This window comes from Wolffia australiana, chromosome 17 (genome assembly GCF_029677425.1).
Source record: "Wolffia australiana isolate 7733 chromosome 17, ASM2967742v1".
In the NCBI taxonomy this organism is placed as follows: domain Eukaryota; kingdom Viridiplantae; phylum Streptophyta; class Magnoliopsida; order Alismatales; family Araceae; genus Wolffia; species Wolffia australiana.
Genome location: NC_135851.1, coordinates 7,824,007 through 7,846,880, shown reverse-complemented (window position 1 = coordinate 7,846,880; position 22,874 = coordinate 7,824,007). Strand labels below are relative to the sequence as shown.

Sequence of the window (22,874 nt, the reverse complement as noted above, 5' to 3'; positions counted from 1 at the left end):
CTGTGCGCAGCTTGAGGTGCCGAGCACAGCAACGTTCGGACATAGTGCACGCGACAAGTGTCAGCGTAGTGATGGCGGCATGTGGAGAGTCAAGGCTGGGATGGGCGGGAGATGGCTGAGCGCCATGCCCATGTGCGCATGGCGGCCAACTCATAGGCACGCATGTAGCACCGGGGCTGACGGGTCAGGCCTCAAGGCACAGGCACGACCCTACCAAGGTGTGTGACGCCTCGCCTTGTTACTTCGATATCATCCCTCGTCTTCTCCCATGTAAGATCCATGACTACGACGTAACCTTTTTTATGATATTAATGCAATGATTTTATTCCTTGATGTTGATGCATCCCCACCTTCTACTCTAACCCCTTCTATGTGTACTTGAGCTATTGCAAAGGCTTATGTTGTAACAGATCGAGGCTGCTAAGTGTTGTGCTGATATCACTAAGGCTGGCATGCGCCAGATTCAAGCATTGTTTCCTAGCTCAGAATTCGACCATGTGACAAAGGGAGATAAAGAGAGTATGAGTGTGTGTTTGAGAGAGAGTGTGTGGGTGAGAGAGAGAGAGATAGAGTGTGTGTGTGTGTGTGCATGAGAAAGAGTGTGTGAGAGAGAGGGAGATAGAGAGTATGAGTGTGTGTATGAGAGTGTGTGTGAGTGAGAGAGAGAGAGAGAGAGACAAAAAGAGTGTGTGTGGGTGTGTGAGAAAGAGTATGTGTGTGAGAGAGTGAGAGAGAGAGATAGCGAGAGTGTGGGTTTGTCTCAAAGAGATAGAGATTAAGAGAGAGAGAGAGAGAGAAATAGTATTCGTGTATGAGAGAGATAGAGTGACCGAGAGAGATAGAGAGATAGAGAGAGTGTGGGTTTGTCTCAAAGAGATAGGGAGTAAGAGAGAGAGAGAGAGAGAGAGAGAGAGAAATAGTATTTGTGTATGAGAGAGATAGCGAGTGAGAGAGAGAGAGATAGAGAGAGTGTGTCTGAGAAAGAGAGTGAGAGAAAGATACAGAGAGTGTGTGAATCTAAGAGAGAGAGAGAGTAAGAGATAAATATATAGAGAGAAAGTAAGTGTGTGTGCTTGAGAGAGATAGAGAGAGTAAGAAAGAAAGAGAGAGAGAGAGAGAGAGAGAGAGATAGTGTGTGTGTGTCTTTGAGAGAGATAGAGAGAGTGAGAGAGAGTAATGGAGGAACATATAGAAGATCAAGCCCATGTTCGTCAACAACCACGCCGTGAAGCTCGAGCCAACATGAAGAACCAGATTTTCCGATATTATGTTTGACGACAGCTTCCTAGTGCCATTTTCCATTCGGTACGTATCATTTACTTTGGCGATACAGAGCCCCCCTATACAGGCCTCCCGTATTTGTGTTTCCTTCTTTTGTTTTGCTATTATTGTACTTCTTTTGTTAAGACTCTTTGGGGGAGAGTCCTCGTTTGACCTCTCCCTAAGAAGTCCCATTAGGGCAACCCCTCGCCCCCAACACCCCCTACTATTTAAAGGGGGTGGGGTTATCATTTGGAATTGAGATTCAAGGAGAAGAAACTAAGTAAATATTGTTCTTCTTGGGGTCTCTACTTCTTCCCCTTCGTTGACTCACCGCTGAGTCGCTTGTAGACCTTTACCTCCATTGCCTGACTCTGGCTCTCGCCTTGTTGACCGTTGCCAGCCAGCGCACTAATTCTGATGTCAAAGACCTAACGCCCCAAGAATGCCGACAGTGTAGGACCCTCTATCAACCACCAAATGATAGTTGAGCACCCCCTAACTCACCGACACAGCATAACGAGAATGTCTCCACTAAGACTGCGGGGATGACACTTCCTGCACCACTGGACACTTTGTTGACGGCTGGTAGGCAGATCAACCACGCTCGGTGATTCTGGTTTTACCCTGTTCGGTGTCAGCACCGGCCTTCGTTTGTCCCTCCTTGGGGCGTCATTGGCTGTGCGAGCTCGCCACCTGGTTTCCCTTAGACGAGGTCTTGGTTATTCATCTTCGGCTCACCAGTTCACAAAGGTCTCCTCACACTGGTCATCTGTATCTGAACGATCACATTCATTGGGGTTTTACAGTCCTCCACGATAATGACAGGACCACCATCTCGAATGATCGGGCTCCCAGCCCTGAAGGTCATTCTCTCTTCCCCTCCCCTCATTTTGCAATATTATTACATTCTTAAGCCACGTACTTGTCTGCTCTGCTACCGAGAGTCCATTCATGTTAGGAGTTTCCTTTTGGTGGTGTTGGATTTGCATCACTCGCAGCGACGGACGTGGACACTCACAGGCAGTGACCGTCTGGCACTTCATCGGCCTTCGAGTCAATCACTCGGGTCATTGGGAGCTTGTCCCTGGCCTAGACCCCTCGTGTCACTATCGGAACTACCGCCCAAGTCAGTAGGTTTCTCCGACATTATTCTCATTGAATTTTCACACGAACACATTATTCATTCACATTGCATCATGCATTCTCGTTCGCTCCCTGTGGTGTGACACGAGCCATTAGATCCCGGCACTCTGTGTTACATCAGAGAGAGATATAGAGAGTATCTGTTTAAGTGAGTGTATGTGTGTGTATTTGAGAGAGATAGAGATAATGAGTGAGAGAGATAGATAAAGATATAGAGAGGGTGTGTGTCTGGGAGAGATAGAGAGAGAGAGAGATAGAGAGTGTGGGTGTGTGCCTAAGAGAAAGAGAGATAGTGAGAGAGAGTGTGGTGTTTGTCTGCAAGATATATAGAGAATGAGAGAGAGTGTGTGTCTGTGTGGCTGGGAGAGAGAGTGTGAGAGAGATAGAGAGGTAGAGAGAGATAAAGAATGTATGAGAGAGAGCAGTGGCGGAGACAAGGAGGGGCTGGGGGGGGCCCAGCCCCCCCTAGCGAAAATGACCTGAAGAAATTTAGTAGGGGGGCCCACCCCCTATTAAATTTATTCAGGTCGGGGGAGAGCTTCTCTGTTTCTCTTTCGAGAGAGAGGAAAGGAGCGCCCGCCCGAATCCCCGCTAGAGCCCTGCTGAATCCCCGCCAAAGCCCTGCCGAATCCCCGCCAGGGCCCCACCGGATCCCCGCCAAAGCCCCACCAGAGCCCAGCCACAGCACCCCTAACCGCTCTCTCTGCCATTGATGAGAACCTGGCGCCGGCGGCCATCTCCACGGAAGCATCGGTGGAGTACGTCGCTTTCAGTGATCTACAGCCGTTGGACGATCCTGAGAAGAAGCTCGAGGTAGGATCCGAGTGAATTTTTCCGTGATTTTAGTTAAATGAAGATTATTCTTCATATCATCGTAACCCTAGTCTTCGTTTATCCCCAAATTGCATCGTGATGGGTTTTTTCTTTGATTTGATTCAAAAACTCCAATCAGGCCATCATAAAGGTTGCGATGTGGTGCTAAATCTCCCGTTCCCGTGCCTTGATTTGATTAAGATGAAGATTATTCTTCTTCCCAGCATTCAATTATTTTTCTTTAATCCAATATTGGGTCGTGTATTTATATGGAAGAATCCTATTTACTTGAACGTAATTACGCGCTATCCGGCGATTATAGATGTCGCTGATACATAATCTTGTTGAATTTCACAAACATTGTTGGAGGACTTGAGATCTAATGATTGGCTGAAGCTGTGCGATGCCCTAAATAACATGTGCCGGCTCGTTTTGCATCACTCCTCTTTGATGACTCCGATTCTGTAAGTAAAACCACTCCTCTTGTTTACATTATTTCATGATTATCGTTTAAATGTTTCTGAAATGATTATCGTTTAAATGTTGTCAAACTTCTCTTTGATCAAAGAATCATAAACATCTGTAAGAGAAACAGTTTCGCAGCTCGTGGTTGCAAAATACTTTTTCAATGATTTTGAAATAAGGGATGGCTTTGATGAAAGAATCATCAATCTGGGTATCCAAAATTATCCACCGCATTATAAATATTATTATATTCCAGTTTTTTGTCAAATCGTCATCCAATTTCATTTTGATTATTCTATGCAAGTTCAATTTTGAACTATGAATCTCATTTGAATTGTTATATTCCTGGTAGCTGCCTCGCTCTTGCTCTATTATGTTGCCATGAATTCCTGCAGCCTATCTCAAGAGGAATCACTGATTAATCTCAAGAAAGAGTTGGACGATCTGGGATTTGATCACAACAATCTCTTGTCTTTTGCTTCCAGCCAGCCTGACATTTGTCAGCATGCTCTCACTTTGATCGACTCTTATCTTGAGAACTTCAGCACTTGCGGCATTGCCTTACTATACAAAAAGCATCTGCGGACATGTTCCCCCATGGAAAAAGGAAGGCATAGATCAGAAAACATGTTGCAGTCCTCAATCACTAGCTTCTTTTTCAAAAGACAGAAAACGAAGCATCCTTTGGCACCAATTACTGAAACACCAGCCGACGGTGCCACATTGCTGCCCACTGCAAAATCAGAAGTTGTTGTTCCTATCTCTCCCATCGCCTACAATCCAATTTCAACCGAGGATGGCTTGGAACGAGATCGTGGAATGAGGAATTTGATTCACAGCCAATCTGTCAGTGAAGAGACTCTTATTGACAAGTACCTAGAGCTCGGCCCCTTCCAGCCTCGCTTATCAAAGTATCCGGTCGACTTGAAGACAGGCAGGTCTTTTTCTGCGAGTTGGTTTCAGCGCTTCGCGTGGTTAGAGTACTCCATTGCTAATGACAACGCGTTCTGCTTTGTGTGCTATCTGTTCAGTCCTTCAAAACAGACAGCTCGCTCAAGCTCTCAATTCATCACAGGTAGTTTTAAGCGATGGAAAAACGCTTTGGAGAAAAACAAAGGCCTCATTCAGCACAACAACTCTATCGACCGCACCGATGCGATTGCCACTATGGAAAGACGAAAGGCTAAAGTCTTGCCCTGCATTCTAAGTCACTTAGATGGTGACCAGAAATCAGCACAAGCTGCCCAAGTTGTCACCACTGCCAAGGTTGTTCTTCATCTGGCATTACAAGGCTTGGCCTTCCGCAGTCACCAAAAAAGGCACAAATCTTTGAATAGAGGCAATTTTCTTGAAACATTGGATTTCTTGGTACACAATGACTCAGATCTCCGAAAGTCAATTACATGCCTGCCTAAGAATGCAAAATATACATCTCCCGATGTCCAGAAGGAGATGACAAAAGCTGTTGCAGATATTGTAAGACAAACAATCAGGGAAGAGCTCGGTGATGGATATTTCTGCTTGGTTGTTGATGAAGCCAGATGTGAGGCCAAGAAGGAATGGATGAGCGTCGTTCTGCGTTTCGTCGATCAGCATGGAGAAATTCGTGAGAGGTTCGCAGGCGCCATTCACGTGGAAGATACAAGATCTGAGACGTTATTTCAGCATCTTATGGGATTCGTTCACTATTTTGGCTTGGACATTAAACGTCTCTGCGGGCAAGCTTACGACGGTGCCTCGAACATGAGAGGTGAATTCAATGGTTTACAGACCCTTGTTCGATCTCAGGTTCCATTTGCCTTTTATGTTCACTGTTTCACTCACCGGCTGAACCTTGTTATTGTTGCCGTGGCGACTAAGGTTCATTCTATCACCCAGTTCTTCTGTTCAGTCCAACATATCTTCAACATTTGCGGAGCATCATGCAAACGGAACGATGCGCTTCGGAGCTCTCATGCCAAATTTATCCAAAAAGCCATTGAATTAGGGGACGTTGTTACTGGTAAGGGGCAAAATCAGATGAGAAGTCTTGGTTCGATTTCTTCCACGAGATGGAACTACAGATTGTCAGCATTGAAATCCATCGCTAATTTGTTTTCTGCAATCTGCGATGTTCTTGAAATGGTTGTTGAAGATGTTGTTGCACCTGAAAAACGTGTCGAGGCTGATCATCTGCTAGAGAAGATCTCATCATTTGAGTTCGCATTTGGTTTGATGCTGATGACAGAAGTTTTGACCGTTACCAATACGCTCTCAGTATCGCTTCAGAAGAAAGACCAAGACTTAGTGAATGCATGTGTGATGATTAAGTCTGAAAAGTTGGAAATTCAGTCTATTAGAGATGAGGGGTTCCCAGGCATTCTTGATAGGTCGGTGGCATTCTCCTTTTTGCATGGTATTGTAGTCCCGCCATTAGATGAACAGTGGCAACCATCTGGAAGACGCATGCGTGGCAGACCGCCTCAAAGTCGTGAACTATCCTACAAAGATCATTCTCGGCTGGAGGTTTTCATTCCAGTTCTTGACCAACTCCATTCCGAACTTGATTGTCGGTTCAGTGAGACTATGGGTGAGTTAATGGACTTAGCATCATGTCTGCAACCGAATGACAACTTCCATCGTTTTGACTACCAGAAAATCCTTCGCCTTGCAAAAGTGTACTCAAAAGATTTCTCGGACGTTGATCGCCTGGGTTTGGAATCAGAACTCCGTTCCTTTAAGTCCACTCTCATATCCCATCTGGATTTCGGAATCGAACTTAAGTCAATCGCTGATCTGCTTCCCATCGTCATCAAGAGCGGACTTAGTGTCAACTTTCCTCTCTGCACTCGCCTTATTCGACTGATTCTTACATTGCCCGTCTCAACCGCCACAATAGAGCGATCTTTCTCTGCTCTTAAGATTGTGAAAACCAGGCTGAGGACATCGATGGGTGATTCATGGTTAGTTGATCTTCTTACGATCTACATAGAAAAGGGAATTGCCCGCAACATCCCCATTGATAGTGTCGTCAGTGGATTTAACGCAATGAAATCGTGAAGAGTGTTACTATTCATTCTGAAAATACATTATCTCTTTTTGATTTTTTTGGGTGAGCCCCCCTGATGCAAAATCCTGGCTCCGCCACTGAGAGAGAGTGTGTGTTTGAGATAGAGAGTGAGAAAGAGATGGTTAGAGAGATAGAATGTGTGTTTTAGAAAGACAGAGAGTGAGAGAGACAAAAAGATAGAAGAGATATTTAGAGTGAGAGAGAGTGTGTGTGTCTGTGTCTGAGGGAGATAGTGAGTGAGAGAGAGAGAGATAAAGAGATAGTGAATGATAGAGAGAGAGTGTGTGTGTTTGAGATAGAGTGAAAGAGTGTGAGTGTGAGTGTGAGTGTGTGTGTGTGTGTGTCTGAAAGAGATGGAGAGAGTCAGAGAGTGTGTGTGTGTGTGTGTGTTTGTGTCTGAAAGAGATGGCGAGAGTGAGAGATAGATAAAAAGGTACAGAGATAGAGAGATATAGAGTGCATGAGAGAGAGAGTATGTAGATAGGATAAAGAGTGTGTGTCTAAGAGAGATAGAGAGTGAGAGAGAGTATGTGTATGTGTCTGAAAGAGATAGAGAGAGTGAGAGAGAGATAGAAAGGTACAGATATTGAGAGAGAGATATCGGGTGTGTGTGAGAGAGTGAGGGAGAGAGAGAGAGATTATGAAGTAGATAGTGTGTGTGTATGTGCATGTGTGAGAGATAGATAGATGTATTGAGAGAGATAAATAGATAGATAGATGGATTGAGTATGTGTGTGTGTGCATGAGTGAGAAATAGATGGACAGAGAGATAGAAAGAGATATCTATGCTCCCACAATTAGGGATTGACAATTACAGTTCGGCCCCAATTTTTAGCAAAGACTTAAACCTAACCTAAAATTTGGTCTGGTTCTGATCCACTCTTGTTCGGTCCCGTTCTGGTCTAATCTAGTCCAGATCTTGTCCAATCAGGTCCCGGTCTGATCAGGTTGACTAATCGATGTCAAAGTCAAAATAGAAATTTTATATCAGTAGTTATGTTGAATATCAACATGACAAGCCTTAGAACTGCTGATAGAATACCCCTTCGTCTCCCTTCTTTCTTCCCCCTCTCTCAATCTCCTTCTCTAGGTCTCTTTCCCTACTTGCCTCCATTTCTTCATAGGGAACTACCGGGTTAATAGAGAAGGAAGAAAATTCCAAGAGCGGAAGAGGTTTTGATGGGTTCCTTCAATCCAATTTATAAGAACTCTTCATTAAGTGGGTGCCCACAGACATTCAAATACAGAGGGGCTATGTTGAGCTAATATATTTAGAATTTTACAAAAAAAAATTAAATAAATATTTAATAATTTACTTTTTGATTCCAGTCCGGCTTGACCCATGGACCTTCCTTTCTTTGTTTCTGGCAGAAACATAGTGTCGAGTATGCCCAACCCAAAGTTTGTGCTTTTAGACTGATCTCGTCGTGCCCTGAACTCCACCTAGGGGGGGCTCTATATATTTAAGGTTGAGTGTTTATATGAGATTATAGGCGTGGAGCGAGCGCAAGTATCCCAATTACACACATACCCTACTTGCCCACGCCCATGACACAAAGGAAAAAAGATGAGAATAATTATAATGCAGTTGTGGAGGAGACCTCAGGCGCATGCAACTTGTTCTTGTTCCTTGGAGTTGGTGATACACGGAGGAGGTGCATTCTTTGCGCCATCATCAGGTATCATTGTAAAGGTGTAAAAAGGGTACAACATTTAGCCAGGACTCCGTGCAAGCTCGCATCTAGTGCTTCAGGCAATATGCCACTTGTAGGGGCCGTCAAGCCCAAGAGTGCGGCGTGTGCAAAGAGCTTGCAGGCCAAGTCTCTTGATGCAATGGTAGTCGCGGCCCTCACAAGGAAGATCTGCCATGCAATATAGAGATAAGGGGTGCGAGAGCATATCGCATTGTTGGCAAGTGCATCCGCCAATTGGTTCCCTTCTCACAGCTAGTGACGAATGGCAGTCAAGTGTGCGTGACCCTACATGACGTCTGGAGACGCCATTGGGAGCATGAGCCTACACAAAGCATATCGACCAACAATTGTGAGTTTGATTCTATGATGATATTGTAAAGGTTGTGCTCCTCACAAAGGATCAAGCCATCACGTGTCGCCATAGAGGTAGCTGATGCATTAGTCTGAACTCCATAGAAATGTGGGAAAGCAAAAATGATATTCCATGTGTAATCTTGGATGATACCACCTCCATCGGGTTGGCCCGGGTCCTCTTTGGCTGCACCATCCACCTAGGTGCCAATGGACGATCTATAGCCGGGCGGTGATGTGGGTCAAAGCAATCAAGAATCTTTAGGTGTGGAGGATGTCACACACATGTAGTGAGCATCAGGCAATGGGAAATACGAGGCGGTGAGTTCTCTATAATCATGGCTTGACACCTCGCATGGCATCTAGAGCACTCATGGTAGACATTGCAAAACGAGCCCCTTGCCCTTTTTATCTCCCATAGTAAAAATGCTATGGTGATGTGTAGATAAGGGCTAAGCTTAGGCCGTGTTGACAAGACAAATATTATCAAAACACTCCTGCGGTGTTAGAGTTGACCCATGGACCTAAACCTGCCCGAAAAACCAATAAATCCTCAAATGGAAGACCTACAGTCTCACCAGTTCTTGGTCGTTAATTCCCGACCCTACCCACAAAGAGTGAGAGCGATGAAATTAAAAAAAATGCTTTTTATGCTCTGAAGCGGAGTTTTCTGTCACATGTATTTCTCAGGAGCGAAGTCGTACAAGCTTATTCTTCTCCTCTCTCTCTCTCTCTCTCTCTCTCTCTCTCTCTCTCTCTCTCTCTCTCTCTCTCTCTCTCTCTCTCTCTCTCCCTCCCTTTCTCTCTCTCTCCCACATTTTTATCCCTATCTCCCCCTTGTAGAAGATGAGTATAGTTCTGGATCGTCTGGGAATGGATGGTTTTTTCATCCGAAAAATATGTAGGGACGCGGACAAGACAGTATTTTCGTCCGAGACCTCTGGACGAAGATGATTTTTTCATCCTGTTTGGACAGAAACTGTCCCGTCTGGCGGTCTCAGGACAAATTACGTCGAACTTTTTGTCCATCCTCGCGGACGGGACGATTTTTTCATCCTGGGAAGAAAAATCCGTCCCGGCCATATCCTTGCACTATATAAATAGACGAATATGAAGTATGAACTTAGATAAAGAAGAAGAACAAGGGTGAAAAAGAGATGTGTACCCACTAGATGTGGTCGTCCTGTTCTTTTTGTGCGAACTTGCGCGAATTGTTCGTTCTGTTCGGTTTTCCGAACATAAAAAAAACGAATTCGAACAGAACATCGCTCAAACCTGTGTGCGGTTCTTTTGTTCAGTTTGTGCAAATTATGTTCTAGTTTTGTACGAATTTTGTTTGTTTTCGAAAAAAAAAAGAACAGAACAAAGAACAAAGCCCTGTGCGTTTCTTCTGTGCAAATCTTTCGTTGGTTTCAAACGAGCAGAAGAGAACAACCATGTACCCACAAAGAACAAGAGTGAGAGTGATGAAATTCAATAATAATATTTTTTTAAAAAAGGCCTTTTTTATGCTCAAGGAGGAATTTTCTTTCACTGTCTTTCTCAAGAGCCAAGCTCGGGAAGCTCGCCGGCGATTTCAATGGCGGGAGGCGACGTGCTAATGCTAGAAGCCCCGCCCCAGAGCTCTCGCCAGTCGTGGACCGTCACACCCAGAGCAGACCTCGTCGACGCGCTCCCCTACATCGACGACGAGTACGCCGATCCCGCCGTCAAGGAAGAAGTCGACAGGCTCGTCGAAGACGAGATGCGTCGAAGCTCCAAGAGGCCTGCAGACTTCCTCCGAGACCTTCCCCCCATGCCCAAGTTCAATTTCGAGGTCTTTTACCCTTTTTTGTAGATTTAGGGTTCTTGTTTGTTGATTATTGGGTCATCTTTAGGGTTTTGGATGTGGGTTTTGGCTGGATTTTCTGTAGAATCATCCTATGCTTGCGCGAGAGTATGAGAGGATCAGGGCCGGGAAGCCGCCGGTGGCGCTGGATGTGTCAAGATATGGGCTTGAACCGCCCAAGCGCAATGATGTTTCTTCTTGGAAGAACGCTGTTAGAAATGCCCAGAGCCTGCTTCAGCATCAAGTTGTGAGGTGTGCAAGGGGAATTCTTCGAGGTCTCTTAGTTATAATTGATTTTTTTTGTGGAATTTTAGGGGTCTTTTGTCAGTGGAGTTTTGGTTTTCCATTTCATTTGTAGTATTTAATGTATTTAGAATTGTAGAGGTTCTTTTCACCCAGTATAGGTTCACATGAGCTTCTTAAGTTGCTAATGCGCTTGTAGCATTCTTTATTGTTTCCTTGGCTAATACAATTTTTTTTGTCCAGTAATATTTTTCAGTTAGAATTATTATTTTCTTTTTTTTTATGCTGGATGGTTCTTTGCTCTGAATTGTGGAGAACTACCCCTTGATGCTCATGCTTTAGTCAATGAATATTGCGTTAAAAAGAGTAGACATCCCCAACATTAAAACATGAAGGTATATTGAACGAGGATTTGGCGTCAATGATTACAACAATGAGTGCCATTATCATCATCAACGTCATTAGAAAACAGAGGATGAATTTGTCATCATCCGCGTATGATGATGATTCATCATTGCCGTTGTCATCTGGTTTCCAAGAACCGACATCATCATGTATCGTCTTATGATGAATCATCATCAACATTGTCATTCATCAAAGCCCAAACATAGATGATGATGATGATGATGATGGTGAGATTCAGGGATGGCAATGGTGATGACAAACTCGGCGTCATCTGCGAACCCTAGGGTGAAGTTGGAACACTGAAATTAAATGGATTATCTAACCCATTTTCAGTTGTGTCTCAAATATTTCTAAAAGTTACTTCTATTTTACAATTCATGAACTTGGAGGTAATATAAAGCTGAAATGTGGGATCATCTACTTATGTAATGTTGTACTTTCAATCATTCGGCATGAGATGTTGATACGTTCCTCATTCCATCTATATATATATCTCTCTACCTTTCCTAGACCAGTTCTCCACGGAGATCTATCCAAGGTCTCTATCAGATGTCTAGAAAAAGAATGTCATGCTCTTTCAAAGTTTTACTCAGATTTTTCTTTCCAATTCCCAGAATCCCAAAAGTTTTACTCAGATTTAAACAATTCTGAATCGTAATACTGAATTTCTTCTTATAATAATCACTGCTATCTTCGATGAATGCCTCACTTCCATTTTCTTTGATTTCAATGTACTCTTTCTGGAACTTGGCTTTTCAGAATCGAGAATCTGGAATTAATGTTGAAGCACGGTGTTGACGTTTGGAAGCTACACATCAAAAGATTGGAATCGATTTTGTCCAGGTGGATCTCATGTTCATATTCATATATCTCTAATCAGTTCCTGAACAGATGTCTCCCTTAAAACAAAATGCTTGCATTCTAGGCTATCTTGTAATTCCCCATTTCGAATCTCAACTATTTAACGTTGGGCTTTTCTTTTAAATATATAACGAAATGCTATGCTTTCTAAATTACAGCTTTTTAGATATACAAGTTTTTATTTGAGTGATTATTGCTTTGTCGGGTGACTCCCCCTTTTTATCATAAAAAAAGACACATGGGTTTTTATATAATTCAGGCACAGGCTATTTCAGGTGGATCCCACAGTTCTATTCGTTTTCCTTTTTTCTGAAGGGATTTTTTTTCCTTTAAAGATTTAAACGTTGGATTAATATGTTTTAGGAATTGGTTCTTTCGCCATAAATTCCATTGTTTTTCCTTTTTCCGATGCTTTTTGGTTATCCAAGAATTGCGAGCAGCTCATTTTTTTTCTGATTTTTATTCTATTTGCCCTCTCCCTTCACCACTCTCTCTACTCTTTTATCTCTTTACATTCTCTTTCTTTTTTTTCGAAACTGAAGAATGCTGTTTTTTTCAGGAACTCACTCTTTTATTTACGTTGTTTTGTCGGTTTTCTTTCTTGAAAGCTCTTTAATTTACGATCTGAAGGGAGTTTTTAGTCATTGTATTTACTCTTCTATGCGGAGTTCAAAAGGAACAAGAAAATATTTGTGTCTCAAGGAAAACTCATGATTCAATTGATTTTCTTTTATGTATTATTTTTGCTATCTTGAAATTAAAGGGAGTTCTTGGTCATTCTGACTGCAACATTCTTCCCCATTTTCCTAGCTGAAAATTTAGAAATCGAAAAGATTTGTATGTTCCATGAACAGGTTCATTGACCTCATATTCCTTTGTATTTCGTTGTTGATCCTTAATTTCCTCTTCAGTTATTAAAAAGAGTTCTTGGTCGTTCAGTCTATCTTCTTTCCCATTTACTTTTCTTCCCACCTCAAACCCCAGCTCTCTGCTTGACATTTGCATAACTAAAAAACATCAAACCTAAATTCATGCCGGCTTCTTTCAGTATGCAAGGCATTACTCTGGAATACAACGAAAAAATAGCAACCGTCAACCGTGAGAGGAAGTTCCATCAGGTATGTAAATATACTTCATGAACATTAATTTTAGTCATAATCGAAATTAAATATCTATCTTTGCAGCAAAACACAGCGGTACAGCTAAATGCGCTGACCACTCAATGGAGGGAACTCTGCCAGAAGAACATAGAAATTGAGGCCGCCTGCACAAATTTGCAAATCTACATCGAGCAGCTCAAAATACATGGAAAAGAGAGGTGCTTGCCAGCTTTGTGGGGTTTTCTATATGTGGTTAGAAAAATAAAAGAGAAAAATGGAAACTGGGAAGAAAGGAATCAAAATAAAAAATAAAGGTTAACTCTTGGCTTTTTCTTTTCAGCGGCCTGGACATTGATGAAACAGGCGGCACGGGTCAACGGGCGGCGGCGGCGTAGCTAGTAAGCCCCATATGTTCTCTATCATTCCCTGTCTTTAAACATGTCCATTGACTTTAGGAAATTATGGTAATTCATGTCCGTTGACCAAGGGAGGTCTAGAGAGAGAAACGGAGGGGAAAAGTGCGATAAACATAATGATTTATCAAGTTTTTCATAAGTTATCCACAGCCAGATGATTCAATGAAAACCCATCTAGTATAGTGAAAAGCCAAAATTTACCCTTTAATAGCAGACAATTCAAACGCCTCCAATATTTTCACTCATCTGTGATCATCATTGTGTAAAATAACAAATATTTTCACTCTTTTTATCATGAATTGACCTGATCAGGCCACCTTCTTGCTCTGGGGATGAGCTTAATTCATGGTGTCTATGCAAATGGGTTTCCCCTGATGGATGAAACTGACCCTTGCGCTGGCAAGTCCCTAAAAAGCCCAAAATTTCCAAAAACAATACATGAAGTTAGGAGATTTCATTTCTGGAAAAAGATGCACACAAGCAAGTTTTTTATGTATATTTTCACTCACGGGAGCTGGGATGTTGGAGGTTGACCACCACCCATGAAAGATACGCTTCCTGCGAGGAATTTCCAAGAACACGAAAATAAATGTCAGAGAGTTGCAGAGAGTAAGAAATTGTCGTCTTTGACTGAGGTCTGAAACTTACAGAAAAAGAAATCTGAAGCCAAAATTTATCAAAAAGTACCACCCGACTCATGAAAGACAAGTTTCATAATCCATAAAGGATTATTCCAACATTTTCATATATTTTTCACAAACGAGGAAATTTGGAAAAACAAAAAAAGAAAAAATTGTAACTCCAACAATCAGGATTGAAGAGTGTGCCGAGTAAGTTGGAAAATATCCTTTATTACTATACCAACATTCAGGATTGAGTGAATAAAACTTAGTTAAAATCAAGATGATTAGAGAAATATCAACATGACTGAGGTTATAAAAAATTCTTCATTATCCCGTTAATTTTTTGTGGACAAATTTCAACGCACCTGCAGAGGCCGCTGGAGCTATAAAAGGTGGCATGGGACTCTGAGGAAACCAAGGTTGGCCGAGGTTGCTGAAGGGGGGTGGGAACTGAACTGAGGGCAGCGTTGCTTGAAGAGGTGCCATGTCCAGGAACTGGGAAGAAGACAAGCCAAATTATTAGAGTGTCGAGATCCAAGTCTTCATCTTGGTCAGGACAAACGATGCACATATTAATAGATAAAAGATGGAGCTGTAATGAGAAATAGTTGAATAAATAGATGCATCAATCTGTGAGCAAACAGATGTATAAACATAAGTATCATATAACAAATTGGCAAATTGCAGACATGTATTACCCGCATAAAGTTCAAAATGGTATCAGAACAAGGTTTGTCAGCAAGGAAGAAGATGCTGCATCAGTAAGGAGTGAGACAAACCTAATTTATAGCTCAGTGACTGTGGGATGACATTTTCGGCGCTACATCGGTACCAGACCTATGGTACATAGGCATCATATCTACGAAAAATCGGCACCATCTCTGTGCCCAAAGGGTCATCCGGCACCCACTGGCCCATTGTAATAGCCAGGGATTTACAGCAGCCTGATAAAAAGGTTGATCATGGGATGGACCACAGCATTGACCCCCATATTGACCTTGGCATTGACTGTGGGTGGATGTTGCGATCCCCATGGAGATCTAACAAAATAAAGAAATGGGAGGAGTAGAGAGGAGAATAGGAGAGATGGAAGAGGTAAGAGAGAAGAGAGAACGATAGGTGAACAAACTCTCAAGAACCTCCGAATCGGGAGTTCCTGCCCTCGCGAAACCCGGATACAGCAACTCGTGCCAAGAAACCACGAGTTGATCTTTCATCAAGAGTCCCTTTAATGACCTTACGAGGTATTTATAACCCTACAATTTCAAGAATCGGTTATCTCATCAGGACTCTAACAGTGGACTGCGGCTTATAACGTGGACGGAGCCCAGATTTAACTGTGGTTGCATCACAGATGAACCACAGCTTTGACCGCAGCGTAGAACACGGGGGTGAACATGGCATTGTCAGCAGGTGTACTGGCATGGACATGGGTTTACAGCAGGTATACCACGAAAAGCACGTAGCTGACCACAGATTGATCATGGGTTGGTTACTCGAGGGGTGTGACAGGAGGCCCAAGTCAGTGCCAGAGAGAGCCAAGTCAGCACTGAGGAGTGCCATGTCAGCATGAAAGAATGCCAAGTCAGCACCTAGAGGTGCCATGTCGGTCCCAGAGAGCACCGAGTCAGTTCCAGAAGAGTATCAAATCAGCGTGAAGCGCCATGTATGGCATAGCTACATGTCATAGTCTCACAGCAAGATAGCTGCAGCAGCTTCAGTACCGCGACGCGTCAACAGAAATGATTCATAATTAGAAAAGCTGCATCAGCAGAAAGTTCCACATCAGTAGAGAAAAGGCTTCAGCAGAACAAGCCACATAGTCAACAGATGGCCGACCATGTCAGTGGAGTTAGCCATATCAGTAGGATCACCACATTTGCAGGCACCCTGATACGGTCTTTACAAGAACGTATCATTGGCATTCCAAAGGAAGAAGCCCAACAGAATGCACGTGCGAATGTTCGCACGTGTGGATTAGTTTAAAAGGACGAACAGCCCACGCCAGGAGGAGGAGAGCATTTTCTTGGAAGTCTTACTGGAAACCGGGAAGAAGCGGCGGAGCGCGCGGAGCAGCGGAGGATCCATCCGCGGCAGAGGGGAACTCGTCCATCAGGGGTTCCATTTCTACCTTTCTTTTCGTCTCTCTATCTCTCTCAAGACAGATTTATCAGAACGTTCTTTGATATTTCATGATTTGATGGCAATTGAGCTCAATCGTGTTATTCTTAGTTAATTCGTTTTGTGATACAAGCTGGATGTACCACACCCCCATGTCAGGGGTGCTACATCAGGATGGCTGGCCACATCATCAGATGGACATGTTTATAAAGCAGACCACGTCAGTGCGGCAGGCCATCAGCGTGACCAACATATCACCAGGGAAGAGAACATCTGCTAGATACCGCAATGTCATTAATGGTGCCACTCATTGAAGGTGACACGTCATTGGCATGATCTTTCATTTAACTTCATCTACCCTGTGTCCAAACTCCGAGCTGGCAAATGAAGTGCTTCATTTACCAGATTGAGGATGTGATATGAACCTGCTGGTTTGTATCGGTGAGAAGACGGTGGAGGGAGAGTGAAAGCGCCGGGGTGGACGTCGGCGTGCCGGGATGGACTACGGCAGGGCGGGATCGGCGGAGTGGACGTCGCCGGAGAGCTCGACGGAGTGGACGTCGCCGAGGGAGAGGAGAGACTACTTGAAGCCAATGAGTTAATAATTCATGTCCTGCCCTCCCACAAGGAGGGCTACATACTTAAAGGAAATGTAAAGGGAATGTCTAAAGACGAAAATGCCCCTAGTGGGCTTACTGGATCGTATCATCAGACAGTAGGATTAAATCGTCATCCCCTACATCAGGGTTTGTTGTTTGAGTGTCTCACCCAGTTCATAGAGTGAAGTTAAAACATATAAATTCCTAATCCTATTTTCAAGCTCTAGGGAAACAGGCTCCTCCCACAGCCCTGCTTCCACCTGTCCAACGGCACTCCAAAGTTCAACAAAAACAAGCATATCATAGAAATAGTCTCCAAACAGGACTCAAAATTACGAGGGATAAATGCCGCGTACCTTAAAAGTTTCTGGATCAGAATCGTAAGGAACATCAAATGGATTTGTGGATTTTAATTCATGATGGCTAATTCCCTGAAATAGACAACCTAAAAAATGAATTTTCGTCCTGTGTCCTACAAAAAGTAAGTTTTTGAGCGAGACCATAATGGGAAGACACACACCATCGAAGGGCCGGATGAAAAAAACGATGTTTCCATAGTTCTATCATCGATGCTCGGTAACTGCAATACATCTAAATCGAAATCCTGAAGCACCAAATGACATCAATTAACATAGTCATAACCTTCATATTTTCCTCATGAAAGAGAGAAGAAAGAAAGTAAAAGACGTACCTTTTGGAACTTCATGTCTGCTGGCTGAACAGCAACTGCAGAAGAAACGTGCGGAGTAACTTGAACATCATTCGTTGGCATTGACGTCTCAAATGAAGAGAGATTCAGACCACTGAAAGATTCACCGAAAGCATTCCATGTCTGAAGAGAAAGGCAGGACAAGGAACCAATTGAAATATTTCCAGTCTGAATGAAGGTTTAACGGATTAACTGGCCAATTGAATAAGATCATTTACCAGGTTGGTTGCTGCCTCAAAAGGCGAATCAACTCCACTTGTCGCTGAACTCCACTGATTGTGAACCAACGGAAAAGGTTCACGAGCTAGGGAACTCTGATCAGATGGCTTCTGGATCCAATTACCGTGTAAATCTTTCTATTCTTAATTAATATTTTCTGGATTAACGGATTAACTCAATGAGATCATTTACCTGGAGAGTTGCCACATCAAAAGGTAATTCAAGTCCACCTGTCACTGGACTCCATTGACTGTGAACTGACGGAGAAGATTCATGAGCTAGGGAACTCTGTTCCAATGTCTTCTGTATCTGATTACCACTGCCTTGGCCCGAAATAAAAGATGTAGGCTTTGACTCCGGAACCGAAACAGGTGGTGACAACTCAAAAGTAGCCCACCCCTCTTCTCTGGGGAATGGTTCAAGGGTGGAATTCTCTAAAGTGGGTTTCGATAATGGAGGAGGGAATTCAGCAAAAAAATCTACAACCGCAGTTGAAGAAGAGACTTCAACTTCTTGATCAAAAGAGGAACTGATGTTCATAGAAGAGTACTTGACCTCGCCAAAAAGATCTAAAGATGATAGTGGAGACGGCTCTGGTTTTTCAGAAGGTAGATTAGAGAGAGAAGGTTGCAGCTGTGAAGAAAATGAAGATTCTCCAGGCAGGCTTCTTGTTGGCTGCAAAGATTGTACTGCAAATTCCTGTGACCCACTAGAGTTAACCGATCTCAAGGGCACCGAGTTACCATCAAACAATCCTAAGCTGCCCAAAGATGCGCTCCTCTGAAATAATTTCATTTTTTTCATGTTATGGCCGCCTGCATTCGCATGGAAATAAGAAATAAGAGAAGACAGAGACCAACCTGAGGATGGGAAAGATGGTGTGTTTGTGATTGTCGAGGTGCTACGCTGTCAGTCCCATCTTCATTAAGTATATCCCTCACCGGCTGAGGATTACTGACAAAGATACTATCCTTCTGAAAATTCGGTGATTGGCCATCAACTTTTAAGATATCACTATCACTGGACCGTGAAAAATCGGATAACCTTGGGTCAGAAATTTCGTTGGAGAATCTGTCTTCATACATCTGCTCAGCCTGCTGGCCAGGGCTATAAATGAGATTAGAAAGTTTCCCAAAACTCCCTCTTTCTGAACCAGGTTTTCTGGAGAGCATCCCGCTTTGTTTTCCATAACGTCGGTCTTCATACTGATAGTCGTATGGTGGGCTTTGAGAGTATGAATGGTAAGAACTAGCACGCCGATGGTCTTCAACAAAGCCCTTCTGGCTCTGTTGGAGATCCATAAGATCAAACCAAGAAAGAATCAATTAACTGAAATAATTCAATAATTAATCTTTTTTCTGCTGTAGAAAACTTATTATGAGCACCTGTGTAGTTCTTGGTGGCTTATCAGAGGACTTTCCCCCAGAATACAGCTTCTCCACATACACGCTTTTGATGAATTCTCTTATTCTATCAGGTTTGCTGCAGGTAACACGGGAATGAGAACAGGAACATAAAAATGCTTATAGTGGAAAAAAATGGAATGAAGTCTGAAACAAAATTTCACCTGCTGTCAGGTAATCTCGTGCTTTGGAAATCCCAGTCTAATAAAAAGATTTCTCGTGCTCGCTGAAAAAGGAAAAAAAATTATTAGAAGAAATGTCCACAGTAGGGTTGGTGGACGATGATAAATTCATCATCAGATGATTTGGATGTACAACTACGGTGACAAGTCATTGTCGTCATCGTCCATTGACATTTTGGACGTATGATAAGATGATGATGATGGCGCATTGATGAGATGATGACAAGGCAATGATGACGTGATCACGAATTTGTTGTCAGATGACTTGGAGATATGATGACAATGATGATGATGATTCATTGTCCTGAACGATGACTAATTACTTTTTTTTTGAACAAACGATGACTAATTGATATTGCCATCGTCATCCAAATTTTGCCATCTTGGTAAAAGAGGATGATGAGACGATGAAAAAGAAATGATGAAATTCTCACGAGATGATTTTGGTGAATGGCAATGATGATGTAGATGCATCTGCAGTGTCGTCCTGAATGAAAATGAATTCATCATTTCCATCATTTTTGCTACATGATGTATGACAAGGTGATGATGACAAGGAGACCAACGAGGCAATGACAAATGACGATAGCAAGGAGTTCATCGTCGTCGTCATCCCCAAATTTCAACACATGTTTTTTCTAGGAGATGAATGACAAGACGAGGAGGTGCCAGCGAGGCGATGGCAAGATGATGATGAGATCATGATGCACCTGTCATCCAATGATTCGGATGTATGCCAACAGCGATGACAATTCATTATCATCCATCATCACTAATGGATGGCAATTTCGACATCGCCATTATCATTCCCAATTTTTGCCATCTGTTTCTTACATGAGACAATGTTGAGATGAATGGCGAGATGATGATGAGACAATAATGAGGCAATGATGAGGTGAGTAGGAATTTTTCATGGGATGATTTCGATGTATGCTGACGACAACGATGATGATTTATTGTCACCATCACTGTCATCATACTGGATGAGTCCAAACCTTGTCCACTAGTAACCCTTACAAGAATGAAAACAAGAGGAACTCTGCAATTTACCTGATTACCCCCGTTTTGAAGGGCTTCAACCTCCGTTGATGTGAATTTGGCCATAGAAACAGACTTCACACGGTGGGTGAATTCTCGGCTGCACGCCAAAGAAGAGCAAAGAGAAAGGAATGTAATGAAACCTACACGAGAATTATGTCTTCTCTCCTTTTTTTTTTTTTGAAGAAAATTATCTCTTCAAATCCAAACAAGATCAGTCTATTCCCCATTTACACTAGAAGCATTCTGACACTAACTCAAGATCCAAGTTCCGAAAGAAGAGAAATTTCCAAGTTGAACTACGAGGAAACTTGTTACAACAGTCAAAACCATTATATCAGAAAAAAGATTGGCTTCAAGATTTGATGTCGTTTCAGAGAAAAACACAGAAGATTGAGCCAAACAAGAGAAAGAACAGCTACTTCAAAAGGACCGCTGAAAAACTTCAGATTCCCATAATCCATTTCCATGGAAAATTCACCTAAATTAAGTTCTACTGAAAATGAGAAACCAGAAAAATAAGAACAGCAAGCAAAAAAAAAAACAGATTCCTTACTGAATCCCGCTGCAAGTCATACACACGAAGGTCCAGAAATTAGTGCACACATATTGCGGACCCTGAACAAGAGAAAACCCATCAGCACAGCCCATCCCAACCCGAAAATCCAGCAAAAAATGCAAAGTCAAATAAGAAAAATCTCACCAAGCTGTTACAATTGATGCACCTCCTATTTGGGGGCAGTTTCATGAGGCCGCGGATGATCTTTTCATTCTTCTCCTCCTCCCTTTTGCTGCTCATACTTGCAAAATTCACACCCCGGAGACAACAAACCCTAGATTGGAATAACGCTCAAACAAGCGACCAGCAAGTCAAATCAAAGATAACTACCGCCAATCAACACCCATGATCAACCACTTCCATGACCTCAATCCAAGCCCAAACCAAAAAAGAACCCCCAAATCAAGAGAAAAACAGAGAGAAAGCGCCACAGACGATGAGAGAGAACGAGAGATGAAGAGAGAGAAAGATAGAGAGAGAAAGAGAGAGGAAGAGAGAGAAAGGGAGCTCAGTGGGCATCGCCTATATCATGCTGCTTCGATGTGATCGTCATCATCTTCGTCATCTCTCCCTCGTCGCCATCTCCTTGTTCAAGCTCGGCATCTCTGCTAAATTGCAGTTACACCCCCACTACTTCGCGAAATAAAAGACATGCCCTCAAAGAGGACTGACAAGTCAATTCAAAAAAATTGCAATTGGAGGTGCAACTTTATTCCTGGACTATATAATTAATTCATCCAATCTTGTTTTTTTTGGTTTATAAGTTTTCAAAACACTGTGGTGTCTCAATGATATAGTGATAGAGTTATAGAGAAAGACAGTAATGCAAGCTTTATACAATATATACATGGATAATTATAGACCAACATATATAGAGAGAGATTGGTGAACAACCATATTATCAAAAGAAATTAAAGAACGAGGAGGAAGAGAGAGAAAGAGAGAGATAGAGAGAGGAAGAGAGAGAGAGAGAGAGAGAGAGAGAGAAAGGAAGCTCAGCAGCCGTCTCCTATATCATGATGCTTCAATGTGATCGTCATCATGTTCGTCATCATCTTTGTCATCATCTTTGTCATCGTCTCCCGCGTCTCCATTTCCTTGTTCAAGCTCGCCATCTCTGCTAAATTGCAGCTCCAGCCCGACTACTTCGCGAAATAAACGACATGCCCTCAAAGAGGACTGACAAGTCAATTCTAAAAAAATTTCAATTGGTGGTGAAACTTTGTTCCTGATCTATATAATTCGTCCTATCTTTTTTTTTTTGGTTTATAAGTTTTCAAAACATTTTGATGTTTCCATGATAAACTGCTTAATGATAATTATGGAGAAAATTGAGAAACAAACAGATTAACATAGAGTTATACGTAGCTATACAGAAAGAGAAGTATATATAGATATGGAATGATATTATATTAGAGAGAGATATATGTTGATAGAGTTGTAGACAAAGATAGTAGTGCTAGCTATATACTATGTAAATAGATAATGAGACACAGATAGCAAAATAGTGTTAGACATAAAGATATAGATAGGGAAGAGATGTGGCAGATAAAGACATATAGATACATGAAGTATTGAAAGATATATGTATATATATAAATGGAAAGGGCGGTAGAGACATAAATAGAGACAGGAGAAATAAGAGTTTTAGATATAGACTTTGGATATAAGATATATATTGAGACATAGTGAGATAAATGTATAGATTGATACAAAGATAGACAAAAGGTATAATGACAAAAAGAGAAAAATATATCTTGATATTTTTTAACTCTTTCTGGGTCGTTAGA

The 22,874-nt window shown here is 42.4% G+C and overlaps 3 protein-coding genes across 5 annotated transcripts; 2 read left to right on the top strand and 1 right to left on the bottom strand.

Annotated features, from left to right (window-relative positions):
* The first annotated feature begins 4,065 nt into the window (after positions 1–4,065).
* On the top strand, positions 4,066–6,723 carry LOC144714211 (uncharacterized). The gene has a single exon (XM_078588912.1). The coding sequence runs from the start codon at positions 4,066–4,068 to the stop codon at positions 6,721–6,723; it is 2,658 nt and encodes an 885-aa protein (XP_078445038.1).
* A 3,580-nt stretch (positions 6,724–10,303) lies between these two features.
* MOS4 (modifier of snc1,4) lies at positions 10,304–13,701 on the top strand. Its single transcript, XM_078588882.1, has 6 exons — positions 10,304–10,594; positions 10,692–10,858; positions 12,014–12,097; positions 13,164–13,233; positions 13,300–13,433; positions 13,556–13,701. The coding sequence occupies exons 1-6, from the start codon at positions 10,358–10,360 to the stop codon at positions 13,608–13,610; spliced, it is 747 nt and encodes a 248-aa protein (XP_078445008.1). The 5' UTR covers positions 10,304–10,357; the 3' UTR covers positions 13,611–13,701.
* Positions 13,702–13,789: 88 nt separating this feature from the next.
* ZIGA4 (ARF GAP-like zinc finger-containing protein ZIGA4) lies at positions 13,790–21,708 on the bottom strand. 3 transcript variants are annotated; one of them, XM_078588880.1, is made up of 14 exons: positions 21,229–21,707; positions 21,082–21,143; positions 20,538–20,625; positions 19,470–19,531; positions 19,288–19,384; positions 18,763–19,188; positions 18,095–18,682; positions 17,902–18,009; positions 17,666–17,806; positions 17,495–17,578; positions 17,331–17,405; positions 14,620–14,749; positions 14,141–14,189; positions 13,790–14,038 (listed from the first exon to the last, which is right to left on the bottom strand). In XM_078588880.1, exons 1-14 carry the CDS (start codon positions 21,322–21,324, stop codon positions 13,984–13,986), a joined length of 2,061 nt encoding a protein of 686 aa, XP_078445006.1. In that variant the 5' UTR covers positions 21,325–21,707; the 3' UTR covers positions 13,790–13,983. The 3 variants fall into 3 exon arrangements, with proteins under 3 accessions (XP_078445006.1, XP_078445005.1, XP_078445007.1); XM_078588879.1 differs by having other exon boundaries at positions 17,902–18,012; positions 21,229–21,706; XM_078588881.1 differs by lacking the exons at positions 13,790–14,038; positions 14,141–14,189; positions 14,620–14,749 and adding an exon at positions 16,794–17,234 and having other exon boundaries at positions 17,902–18,012; positions 21,229–21,708.
* Between the last annotated feature and the right edge of the window lie 1,166 nt (positions 21,709–22,874).